This window comes from Diadema antillarum, unplaced genomic scaffold, assembly GCF_040938485.1.
Source record: "Diadema antillarum isolate AM-2024a unplaced genomic scaffold, OU_Dant_1.0 seq00000597_RagTag, whole genome shotgun sequence".
NCBI lineage: Eukaryota > Metazoa > Echinodermata > Echinoidea > Diadematoida > Diadematidae > Diadema > Diadema antillarum.
Window position 1 is genome coordinate 825149 of NW_027271528.1, and position 13609 is coordinate 838757.

Sequence of the window (13609 nt, forward strand, 5' to 3'; positions counted from 1 at the left end):
CTGGAAAGCTACGACGAATCAAGCTACAGAATCGACTTGTGTGTCGTTGGATTCCCTGCTACCCTGTATAGAAAAATGAATCTAAGAGTCCGATGAACACAATTCATACGAGACTTGGACAAGAATGAGGAAAGAACTGGCAGAATACGAGGTAACGCTTAAGCTAGCCTTTGACACTTCCGTGAAATATTGATCTAAACACTGTCCAAATGTCGGGTCATGTAAAAGGGAGAACAGTACCTTCCTTATGGACGTGATAAAAAAAAAATGCCAATAGAGATTTGACAATTTACAACCTCCTTCAACAGCCCGCGACCCGGCTACATACACGCCGAGAAAACCCTTGATAGTTGCCCAGTGTGTGTGGCGAACTCGCGGCTACGCGAAATTGCCCCCCGAACACATGTCCGCTCGAATCAAGAAATATTGAGAATGAAATTGCAGTTGAAAACAAACAAACAAAGGAAGTGCTTGTTTCACGATGACGGATTAGCTCTGTTCTGGCTTGACACGCGGGGAGCTTAGGAGTTCCGAGATATTGGCTGAACTCGCCCCTCCTGCGTGTGTGAAGAGCCCTCACCGGTGCCTTCATATATAATTACACGGCAAAGATGACCATGATGCCTTAATTACATGAATACACTGCCCCACATCTTCTCGCACTTCGTATTCCGACTCACTGATCACGTGACTGCGTGGCTGGCGTCCCGCTGTCACCAAAGCGCGGCAGCTCACATAATTTTCTCGCACACTTCAGCTGTCGTTTGCGCCGCCTATGCAGGGACTTCCTCGCCCCACACTTTGCACCAAAGAAAAAAAAAATGAACCCTGAGTGTTTTTAATGCAGAAAACGGTTTAGTAAACCGTTGATGTATTCCTATAAATCACTAATGTTGTCAAAGCGGCAACGTCGTGCTACACTGTCCGAGCTGAGCAGACGACATAAAATGATTGAATGGCGAAAGCTGTGTTAGAAGCAATCGACAACAAGGTTCATTTCATTTGTTTGCCTTCAAGGTAACATTCGTGGTGTTATAGAGGATACATGTTTATGACGGTCTGTTTCTGCTGCGAGTCATTTCGGGGTTTTGTCGAGCCCGCTCACCATTCTCTGTATGCTCTGGAGTTCGTTGGTGGCAGCGCTGACCGATGTCGCCGGCGATGTCGGGACGTCTTTGCTGGTTGGAAGTGACGATGATGACGATGTTGGCGACGTTGACGCCGAGGCAGCTGTTAGCAGCGAGCTGGCGCCGAATGATGACAGTGAAGAATGTAACGCGCTTTCGTAGGGGAGGGGCGTGGCTAGTGGGTTGGCCGTGGTTACCATGGTAGTGCTAGTCACTGGTAGAGGATAGGGCGAGAATCTTAATCGTGGATGTCCATTTAATATTGCACTAGTACACGGGTTGCTGGCATACACAGAGCTCAGAGCAGCCGCGTCGGAATACAGATTACCAAAGCTGGCCGCGCCCCCTTGCGATGCAAGAAGTCCAGAGGCATGAGCTGCGCCCAATGCGAAAGGGTGCGCGTCCAGGTAACTGTGGTGTCCAGGTGAATGGGAGGACGAGGTGGCAAGGGGTAGCATGTGGTGCATGGCCCCTAAGCCGGGCACCGCCCCGTGGAGGGCGTGTGGGTTCAGGAATAGTTGCTGGGGCGTGGGGTAGATCGGAGTGACAACCGGTGGGTGCGACCCGTGCAGCGAGGAAAAGGAGGAGCCGGCCGAGCCGAGGTGGAGGCCGGTGGGGGATAGGCGCGAGTTGGGGCCGTCACTCTTGCGAGAGTCTGATCGCTCGCCATCGGTTTTCTTGTCGCAGCCGATGTCCTCCTGACTTAATCTGTGTTTACCATCAATCCGCCTCTCCTGCTCCTTACTCTCATCACGCATCTCAACGTCCTCCTTGGTGCTGGCGTGAGCTGCTTCCTTCGTGTCGCCAGGTTTACACTTGCTCAGACTCGGACCGTTCAGCCGACCCTCACTGGCTAGCCGAGCCAATTCATGTGATGAATGACCTGTCAGGTGACAAATTAAAGAAGAAAAAGCATAGAAGGAAGAGATCGGGAGATAGAGAGGAAGAGAGGTGGAGAGAGAGGGGGAAGATTTGAAGAGAAGGGAGAGAGAGAGAGACACCCGTTATAAATCATATCTCAAACATTCTTTGAGGACGATTAGCTGGCGAGAAAATTTCACGCTAGGTGCAAAACACACAACGTTGCGCGCCTTCCAGTCGCCCATCCAGTCTCATCGCTTGGCGATGTCGCACAATTCGTGACAACCTCAAGTTTTGCTGATATCTCTCATTTGGGGCTTCCTAAAATATACATTATCGTGCATCTCGAGGGGAAAAAAATAACTCATTAATATCAACAGGAAGTGGTGCCTATCACTCAAAATTGGAGAAAAAATAATAACCAGTGGTGGCGATACATCGCCACACGCGAAGAAATTCGTGACCGTGAGTGTGTGAGGGTTGTGTGTGTGTCTGTGTGTGTGTGTGTGTGTGTGTGTGTGAGTATGTGTGTGTACACATAGTGTGTGTGTGTGTGTGTGTGTGTGTGTGTGTGCTATGTATATCATCAAAGAGTGTCTCGCTTCTATCTATTTGTCAGTGCTAGAGTCAGGAGTTGTGAAAATCACCGCGGGCTTTCCCGGGTGATGAATGAGCTCAAGTTTACGCGATTCCTCACAAACCCGGACAAAACCGGGAGGAGGATTCCGGTACGTTTTCCCCGGTTACACCCCATCCCAACCTCCCTCTTGCCATCTCTTACCCCATCTCTCTCTCTCTCTCTCCCCCTCTTTCTCTTTCCATCTTGGTCGTCTTGCCCCGCTCCCTCCCTCCCTCTCTCCTCCCCTCGTCCAACCTCCACGTCACATTACCACCTCATTCATACCCTCGTCCCCGCGCCCTACATGTGATGATGAATTGGCGGGCATTTTGTTACGTCTTCCGTGTCGGAGGAGCGTAGCATCCTGCCGCCTCTCTGGCTACGGAGAGAAGTCCCCCCTACACAGCCTGTCCATGTATTTTTTCCTCCTCCTCCTCCCCTCCAATTTGCTCTCTCTTTCTCCGTCTTCCTCATCATCTTTCCCTCTCCCTCTCTCCCTCTCTCCCCCTCCATCTCAATCCCCTCCTAGAGTTTCTTAACCCTCGCAAACTGAGCGCGGAGCCGGGAGCCTAGATTCGCAAACATTGATCTTAAGTCGCCACATTTCTTCAACAGTCAGATAATATGTGTATACACTGCCGGCATTTTGTTGGGGACAGACGACTGGTTTGGCCAGAAAAAAAAAAGAGGGAAGAAGATGAAGAAACCGCCTGATTTTGCTTTCCCTATCTCTTTTTTGACCCATTGTCTTGACCTGACTAAGACGCTTACATGTCAATAAAGGAGATGATTTCGAGAGATATACTCTACTCCTCATGGCGCTGTGTATTAGTGACGTAGACGTTCTAATTGATGACGTATTCCTCATTACATTCTAGGTTTGATGCAAGGGTAGAACTTCAATCAATACATGAGCAATGGTAACGAAGATGCGATCTGTGGATGTGTGGGTGCTTACTCTTCAACAATGGGCAAAATGTACCTCCACAACCTCAAGTTCCAACACTTCTTTCCTTTTCCGTAAAGATCATGGACCAGAGTTTATGGGAAATCGTCGAGTGCTATAGCAGTAAATCCAAAGTCAAAAGTACCAATATACACAAATGGATCATCATTTGCCAGTCATTTGACATCTTTTCTTTCATGAAAGCAAAGGTCTGCTGATCTGTGATCTTAACTTTTTATATCTACAACTAACAACAACATTATTTTGGCAAGCTCACAAACGTCATTATGTCATGTAAGACAGTAATCTTCATTTGAGTTCTAACCATTATCACTTGACAAAGGTGTTTTTTCTGTTTGAAGTAAGGAATTTTCAATAGGTATACTTAGTACATTGTCTTTAGTACTTGCTAGCACCTGTCCACTAGCGATTAAAAGGGCAATACATATTCATCCATTTATTTATCGGTCTGTTTTGCCTAATATGAGAGTGAAGTAGTATTATTCGTAGACTACAATGGTTTGCATTGATAGGGCAAAACAAGTTTCATACAATAAATGCACAGTTAGAATAAACAAGAGTGACAAACGCACTGATTATCGAATACAACATTATACAATTCAAAGCGTACACTGCTGATGCAATCTGAGGAAGGTTGTTCACTGTCTGAATGATAATAACAATACCAGTAACTGATGCATATCATATCGTCGATGTACTCATGAAAATTTATCGGTTTTTCACGATAGATTGTGTATAGGAAGATTATTATACCCTTTTAATCGCAAACCGGACGAGCTAGAGTTACACCGCTATCGGCGTCGTAATCGTACCTTCGTGCTTATCGTGACTGGTCGTGCTGACTTCAGCGGAGTCGTTCTCGCCGTCACTCTGGAGTTCGTCGGGGTCGCGAGTGTCGGCTTCGTAGGTACCCGTAGCACCGATGTATTTCCTGCACGAGATTGAATGGAGAGAAAAAGAAGAGAAATTGAGTTGAGAGTAATGGTGAAATGGGTCATTAGTTTACGAGGTCAAAGGTTGCATCTATCAAAATAGATAACATCATTAACAGGTCAGTGTTTTCTCTTTGAGGGAAAGGGATCAAAGGTAGCATTACTCCTTAGTCTTCGTCATATATCTAATTCATGAGATCGCGTATCTTTACAAGTCACGTGATACTGAATGTAAATTACAACTGATGAAAAATGACACAGCTTGACAAACGCTGCAAATGAATGGACCGAATGCGGCTGAGAGAGGAGTGAAAAAGTTTGAACAAAAATGAAAAATCAAGGCATGGAAATAGTTATGTTGCCTGTACTTTTTATCTATGTTCCATTTCATAATAACGGAATCCATGAGTAAATACATCATTTGCGACATTATTTCTCAAGGACATCCTTTCCTATACGGAGTTGTTGGCTCTTTTTTCTTGCACATCAATATACCTTTATGGAAAACAGCTTGCTCGTATATGATTTCAATTTTTGTAAAGAATCTTGTGATCGTAATGATATGGTACCTTGGCGAACAATTAAACGTGACGCCCTGAAATGCACACTTGATGCATGATCAGATATTAGGTTTTGAATTATAACAGTGCCATAATATCGTAATCGTCCCGAAAAGCTATGTAATCGTCAGAGTTTTTGCAAGTCGGTGGTAACAGCATATTTGCTTTATGGGCTCTTGACACGCGAAAATGAGCATCCCCGATGTCAGCCCCACACCCTGCACGAGTGATAAAACGAAACTGGATACAGGCGAACGAGCCACCAGCGCCAAATGGTGCACCAGCTTTGCTTTGAACTTTATATTTTACATCCCGTCACCACTTACGTGTGTGTCTTGCCCCCGACGTACCTTGTGTCACCTAGGCTGAATATGCCTCCCTCCCTTCCGACACCATCCCTTGCCATCACAGAAACCGAAATGAAAAGAATAGCGAGAAAAATTTGCCGGGATATGTTTCAGAACGCATGTCGTATCCCCCATATACGAGGAATACAAAATGGTGGCCTAACATCACTGCGCACCATTACCTATACTCCTTTAGCTACGAATGCAATTTTGCGTAAGTGAATGATAAAAGATTCTGTTTTCCTGATGTAAGCACAGTGTATCAACAACCTCATTCCCTAGCTTTTCATTGATGCGATAGTGGATATTAGCCAATTTTATAACTGTAAGAACAAACCGAAAACCATTAATTCTCTCAGAATAATGAACGGTCTCACGCCACCATTTGCTGTGACCGGTATCAAATCGTTTTTCCCTGTAACCTTCCACTGTAAACAATAATTATTTCAATCTCCCCTTTCTGACAGCTTTTAGCAGAACTCCACCCATTCTGAGACAGAAATGCACTTCGTCATCAAAATACGCGCGTTTTCGGCTTCCGATCAGGTCGATCAGAAAATTAACATGAAAGTATGGAAACAAAATAAAACAAACAGATGAGTGCAAAGAATGAATAATGGTTCTTTGTTCAAATTTTGTAATCAAGCAGTTAATGCGTCCGCCAGACTCGCAGACTCCCTTCCCTCCTACATTATTACAATTACATCGTGACCGTGATCTTTATATCAATTTTAATTCTCGGAGGGTGCGGTACCTCACTTCACATCTGCAACACGTTTCATTGTCTTTACGACCACCACCCCGCCCCCTAAAAAAAACGAACCAAGAGACAAAAATCATTACTCCACACAACGTGATATCTTGCAGTACCCATCATAAAATACTGTAAAGATTATCAAACTCACTTGCTGATCTGCAACAAAAAAAAACGAAAGAAAAAAATATACTGCCCCTATCTTCTGATGTTCGTGTAGAGGTAATCTAATCTACTCCACGATTACCTTGAAAATTACCATTTTTTTAAAATGTTATGGCATTGTTCTGGAGGTGATCATCAATAATTATTTACATAAACTGATGGACCTCAGGAAGTATGGCACATTTGCGCATTATGAGGGTAACGTTTATCTTAGAAGCAGGTGACTGATTATTATACATGCGGAATAATTTTTCATTGGAAAATTGTGTTAGTATTTGAAACAGGAAAAAAAATCATAACATGAAGGAAAAAAAAATCGTCAGTGTACGTATATTGTACCAGCATATATACTGCAAAAGTCTTCCGCCACCATGTGTTGTAGAGATCGTGCGAGTGGTCATGTTTAAGAGCAGGAACTTTTATGGTAACTTTTTTTTCTCTAGAAAATTGATCTCACATATATGTCATGGATGAAACCAATAATCATAATAGCAACTCAAAAAGAAAGTTTGAGCACATCGTATAATAAACAACACTCTTTACAAGTCAAAAGAAAGTTTACACATTGATAATGCCACATGGATGTCGAAACAATCATTTCGATCACGTGGTAGCCAAGGCGAATTTGTAAAACTTCTGCTTGTTGTAAATCCACACAAAGCAATGTGGAGACTGATTTGATCATTTTTTTAATCTTCGACATTCTACAAATGTTCCTACTTGAAAATGTGTAATAATGTAATATGCGTGACGTTTCTACAGGAAAATCGTGTATATTGTACTTTCCGAAAATGATTAATTATACACCCCAGTTGATGTTTTTGGCACAAAACAATGAAGGATTTGGAATCGAAGTGAAATACTACTCTCTCGAACCCACGTCTCTAATAAATTACATAATTTTGCTTATTTCCTCTATAAGTTTCACCACTTGGACGTTTACCATAAACAGGGCTGTGAAATATGCATTTCTTTCTACGATGTTTTATCTTCAACAAAATTGTAACAAAGTAACTTTGCAGTAGAGTGTAGCTTAGGAAAAAAAAACCCACAAGCGCCAAAGAACAATGAAAAGAAAGCGAGAGGTAAATGAATGTATAGATAAATAGATAAATAGATAGATAGATTTATAGATAGATAGATAGATAGATAGATAGATAGATAGATGAATAGATAGATAGATAGATGAATAGATAGATAGATAGATAGATAGATGAATAGATAGATAGATAGATGAATAGATAGATAGATAGATAGATGAATAGATAGATAGATAGATAGATGAATAGATAGATAGATAGATGAATAGATAGATAGATAGATAGATGAATAGATAGATAGATAGATGAATAGATAGATAGATAGATAGGTAGATAGATAGATAAATAGATAGATAGATAGATAGATAGATAGATGAATAGATAGATAGATAAATATATAGATGAATAGATAGATAGATAGATTGATAGATAAATAGATAGATAGATAGATAGATAGATAGATGGATGGATGGATGGATAGATGCTTATGAAACAGACAGATAGCGAGAGAGACAAAGTTTCTTGTATCTGATGTCTTCATAACACACATTAAATGCGATTTTCAAAGTCTAAGATTAATACTCATGATTGAATGGTAATAATTGTTGATGCACAGCTGACGTATCAATGGAAGCATTCTTTCGCATTATTACATAAAGAAATGGAGAGAGCGTTATGTGTGGTTTAATGGCGACGTAAATGTAGTGTAATGTGACGTGAGGTTGCGTCACAAGGATTTGCACTTTTGATAAGGTTACCAGCCTAACCTGCTAGACAATAATTAGTACTCATGGGTAATACATGCATAAAAGTGCACTGTAAGGGATACTCTCCATGCAACCAAATCGCATTGAGTTCGCATGTCGAGAGGTGTGAGCGCACAGAGCGATAGCAGCTCGTTCGGTTGGTGCCATCACATCGCGCCTGATGGCTCCGAAGAATATTACGGGCAGCTGCTGACAACGACTGCACTTATATTATTGGTCACATGACCCTTACAAACATGTGACACCGAGGACAATCCCGTGCTAAAACACAGGTAGGTGAAGCTTCTTAGAAGGTCAGTTCTCCAGAAAGGAGGTGAAAGGGACAAAAACATGATTCATGTACAGCAGCAACTGCCTTGAAATCGCAAGGGGGGGGGGGGGGGGGGGGACTGACTCTCGATCATGACGTATCTAATGTCTCTGAATAATGTAAAATATTTTGATTTAGACTCATCCTAAGATGATACAGGTGGATACGCATGTTGCCAATTTGAAGTCCGTGTCCTCGTCCATCTACAACGCTGCTATGCCAGGGGCGAGAATGAATAAGAAGGGGGCGGTATTACGTAATCGCATCGCAAGATTCCGACAGTTCGTTCCCCTTCAATGTACTTTTTAACGTCCTTTCTTTTGCTTTGTTGGTTTGTTTTTTCTTGTTCTTTTTGTGGTTGCGTCCTTCTTTTCTCTTTGAACATCTTAATGACGCCATGAAAGTACATTCCAAAATATGATGGCTGTTGTGAGAGTGTCTTTGCGAACTTCTATGCGCCTTCCTTGATCGTGAGGTGATCAACCTTTCGCGTTTGACCTATACGTCCTCAGTTCTTAAAGGCTGTTAACCGCCTTGATTCGTTCTTTTTATTTTCCGAAAGTTGAATTTGAACGAGTCGTATGCCGCCGTTTCGCATTGATGTACAGCATCATAAAGATCCCAATAAACTTTAATACGCTCTGCTGTATATGCTGGCGGGAAAACGCGAATGGCATAGCACGCACGAGTTAACAAAAGCGCGCCTTTTTCGGGAGAACTCGCCTAGTGACCGATCCAAGAGGCTGCGATAATGTCAATGAGGGAATTAAAACATGCGGATGGGGAAGGAAATGATTAAATTAAACAACCCTTGTTAATGGCGTGATTAGAGACCGTGCGAGTAACACCAAAGTCTGCTGATTCATAGCGGCTTCTATTAAGAGATGCTCCGTGAATGGATTCGGCAATAATAATGGTGATGAGACGGAGAAAGTATATGCATGGGGTCCTCCCCGTGACATAATAAAATGCAATGTTTGTCACTTCGGAGTATCCAAGGAGAGTTTGGGGTTTGAGGCGTCAGCGTACGCCGTATGATGCCCCATGATAATGATATTCAAACTAACTGGAAATAAGTGATTCGGATTATGATTGCTCCCATTAAACGGCGGTCATTTCATTTGAAAGGAAATACAGTGAGATTGGCTAAGAATATGAAAATATCGTTGAATGGAAACTATCGAAACAAATTGTAAGGTAAGGAGGAGTAGAAGCTTCCAAGATGTACGTGACCACACCCTTGTTAACTTGAACCTTACCAGGACGAAAGTATTAGGGTACTATCGACATCTAGTACGTTTTGTTGCCATTCATGATGAGAGGAATAATCCAATCTAAGCCCAGATGAGACTGACTGTATGCCAACAATAAAAACCCGCCACTCTTTGACACAGCTTAATCTTTGAAATTACACATCGGTTTGCATTCTGCTATTTTTTTAAATTCTTTACGCTTCGTTTTCGATCAAACTTTCTCGTCCTCTCGATATTACAATCAGAGTCCGCAACCATCGTGTCGCTCTTTAAACGAATGGCTGCAAATTTCCACCAGATGTATCCATACTTCTTTGCACTCCATGCCAACTAGCCGCTGCCAATTTCCTGTATATTCACGGTGACGAAAACGGGATTGCCTAATGGCTAACTCGTCTGAGCTATTCAAGAATCCAAGGACTTCTCTTGAGCACTGCTGCATCACGAGGATTAGTGTAATAAACACCTGTTGTAATCAAGCCAATATCGGCGATCATCCGATTAACCAATAATTTCCAAACGCCTGGGCAGTGCTTGCGCTTCAAACCTGCGCATTTCAAAATCTCGTTGCGGGAATCGATTTCTGCACCAACTTACTGGCATCATTATTTTCCGAAGGGGATTTTCCTGTAGATTTACTGGAATTATTAATACGATGTCTCTTTAATAAGGACTACAATGTTTTAAGCAAAGTGTACGATAACGTGTTTACTGCAATGAAGGAATCGCTAATTCCCAGCTCACTTTATACAATATATATATATATATATATATATATATATATATATATATATATATATATATATAATTTTCCCGAAAACAAAAAGTGTATATTCTTATGGTGCAGCGTAGTAAACTATTGTTATTTGATGACAACTGCTCACCTCTTTTCCCGCTTTCCGGCACCTGAGTCCCGGAAACCTTTGGCGAACGGGTTGTGGTCAATCTTGAGCTGCGTGATCTGTGACAAGAAAAAGTAAAAATAAGTAGATAAATAAATAGTTTGCATGAACTCATTGGCAATATGGTTGCACACAACGTCAACAGAAATTTAAAATCGCGTGCTAAGTGAGGGTTAGGCGGAATTACGTACTCGAAAATAGTAGTATTAGTAGTATGCTACAAGAATCAACTTTGCACGGTATCATACCGTATACAAGCATAACAAAACGCTAATTCGGGGAAAAAATAGTAAAGACGATATTGTTGACTGTATTTTCCAAGTTATGCGTGATATCGTGTACACGGCTAACACTTTAATTGAAGCAACAAATCACGATTCGCTTCTAGAATCACCACAAAATATTCAGGTTGTAGGTCCACAATGATTGAAAACAGCAAGAAAAAAAAAAGATAATAGTATATTCATACGCATAAAGAGTGGAGATACTTTGAAAGAGGTCCCTTATGGCCATTATCTCATGAAATCCAATCGCATTTTCAATTTTCCATCGCCGAATTACGTGGGAGGGGAAACAGTGCCCAAGATGCCACCAAATCTTGCGCCTGCCGCCAGAGGTGTTACGCTACTCCCAACAGGAAAAAAACCGCAGAACATACATAGTTTGTCCGCCTAACGTGAGCGCGCGGAATGATTACACCGAGATCACACGTGTTCGATGCAATGAATTTATAACCATAAAAGGTGCGCGCGCTGGTGAGAAACACAGAAGCATTTCGTGTTTGGGCAGTTCATCACTGTGGAAAAGACAGCTTCGAAGTTTAATCGAAAAACGTGATTACGGTACAAACAAGCAGTACCAATATGAGAGGGCATGGTAGGACATTTCAATATCTCATAATGTGAGACGTTTGTCTACCCCTCCTCCCTCGCTCTAGAGAAAACAACCACAACAACTCTTCCGTTCTATCATCGAAGCGTTCGATGAGCGCTTTAATCTTCCCTCATTTTTGGCGGGAAACTTGCCGCGGTCGAAGATACAATCGAGTTTGGAATTCTAAGTAATGTCTGGTTGACACGCTTGGCGGGAAACTCTGTCCCTAGGGGAAAGCTAGAGAGAAGGGAGGTGTTAGGGCGGACAGACGAACGGTATCACGCCCGGGAGTCGCCGGGCACGATTGTGCGACGAACATGGCACGGCTCGCGCCTCGAAGAAAATTGCTTCTCGTAATGAACACGGTCCCCGCGCAACACTTGCAATAATTTCCACCTCTCTGCAGAGATGAATTCGAGAAATGGGACTTGGGAGATAGATGAGGAGGTAAGGGTGAGGAGCGAGAGGAACAAGGTGAGATGCTAGGGAGGAGGGGAGTGGATTCTAGTCAGGCGCCCCGGCCCGTGCTGGGGTGACTGCAAAAGGTGCGTGGGGGAGCGGTCGGCAGCGTCATAAACACGTTTCGCGTTAACGTCTTCGGAGCCGGGCCACATCGTAATGAGCTCCGTCACTCACAAGTGTGATCAACATGCCCGGTAAATGGGTGTTTGGGAGAAAAATGGTGTGACAATTTAGCAGCGCGGGAGCTTGTGCGCGTCATTACACAAATAGTCGCCTTTAAAAGGCAACCGACACCCCAGCCTGCATACTAATCTAATGAGCCCGGGGATCGACTCCACACAACCTGCATTTGCGTATAAAGAGAGGCGACGAGGTGGCATCAGTATTTTTCCCCTTGGCGAAATTTATCAGGGGAAATGACTTATCAGGACGGTGCAATAATAAGGGTCGCGTTTCCATGGTAATATATATCGCTGAACTCAACATCGCCTCAACCCCCCCCCCCCCCTTTCCCCTCCCCTTTACCGGTAAAGAGAGAAGGCAGGTTAGCTTATACACGAGCCCTTATCATCTCGAGTAAAAATTTAGTCTGATGAATTGGATTGATAACATTTCGACATCCAGATGAGTCAAGATTCCACGCAAATCTTTCTATCCTCCCGTTTCGCACTCTTTCCCCCTCCCTTCGTTCCTTCATTACCCTCGTAAAATAATGTTTACTGATAAATCTGCTACCTGCATAATACATAACTAATAAGAGGGGTGGCGAGCTAGTCATCATTCTGTAATTTGCCGCGGCCGACGCGGGACACAGATCGATAAGAACTGCATCAAGCCAAATCTCTTCCCATCTCGCCGGATCCGAATCGAGGCGTTGTATCCTCGAGAAAACTCGAGATTGCATCACCTTCCCAGCTGACAGAAGCACAAGAGTGTACCCTTAATGTCTGATGGCGAGGAAGACGATATGACTCCCCGACTAAAAAACAAATCAAATTTCTCCCCTGCAATTTTCAAAATACTGTGGCAAAAAGGGGCACAGCCGCAAATTACCACTGTTTATCCTCCTTCGACGTGGGATATGAAGAAAGTGCTTAGAATAGACAAATCGCACCAACCCCCTAATCCTCACCCAGGGATTATTTCGGTGTCACAAAGCCCTTTTCTGAGGTTCGCCCACGCGCTGCACTGCATCGAAGTCGAGCGGGGAGAGAGAAGCGCTTAATAAAATGGAGGCAATTTGGCCTACGACATCTAACAGAGGTTTTTTTTTTTAAGGAAGGATATGCTGCATATATCCCCTTTTAAATTTTCATGGGTTGACTTTCAGGCTTATCATCAGAATTTTTTTTTCTCATTCCCTCAAGTCAAAGGTAAGTTTGAGACCCGCGGGTTTCTCCATCCAGACCGTCGGCGGACTCGACGCCAGTGGAGAAAGAGCCATGGACATCTCATGTCCCACCTCACTGCTAGAAGATGAAAAAAAGCGCGCTAAGAGAAGACGCCTCTCATATATTTCAGAGCCAGGGTTAGTCTTGGAGGTTTGGACAAATGACACAGTGGGCGTCGACCGCTAAGCCCGGTGGCGTCGGAGGGGAGAAACCGTCGCTGGTGCTGGTAGGACGGTATGAGAGCTCGCAAAGAGAGGGAAATTAAAATCTACTAAAACC

The 13609-nt window shown here is 43.3% G+C and overlaps 1 protein-coding gene across 3 annotated transcripts in view; it reads right to left on the reverse strand.

The window, feature by feature from the left end:
• Window positions 1-506: 506 nt before the first annotated feature.
• LOC139735743 (uncharacterized) overlaps window positions 507-13609 on the reverse strand; it is a 47501-nt gene continuing 34398 nt past the window's right edge. The window contains exons 4-7 of one of the 3 annotated variants that reach the window (XM_071646493.1): window positions 10587-10663; window positions 5417-5464; window positions 4387-4505; window positions 507-2010 (exon numbers count right to left, since the gene is read on the reverse strand). In XM_071646493.1, the coding sequence (XP_071502594.1) occupies window positions 1076-2010; window positions 4387-4505; window positions 5417-5464; window positions 10587-10663 (1179 nt within the window). In that variant the 3' untranslated portion in view covers window positions 507-1075. Of the gene's footprint in view, window positions 2011-4386; window positions 4506-5392; window positions 5465-10586; window positions 10664-13609 lie in introns of all 3 variants that reach the window. The other 2 variants (XM_071646492.1, XM_071646494.1) reach the window with 2 other exon arrangements.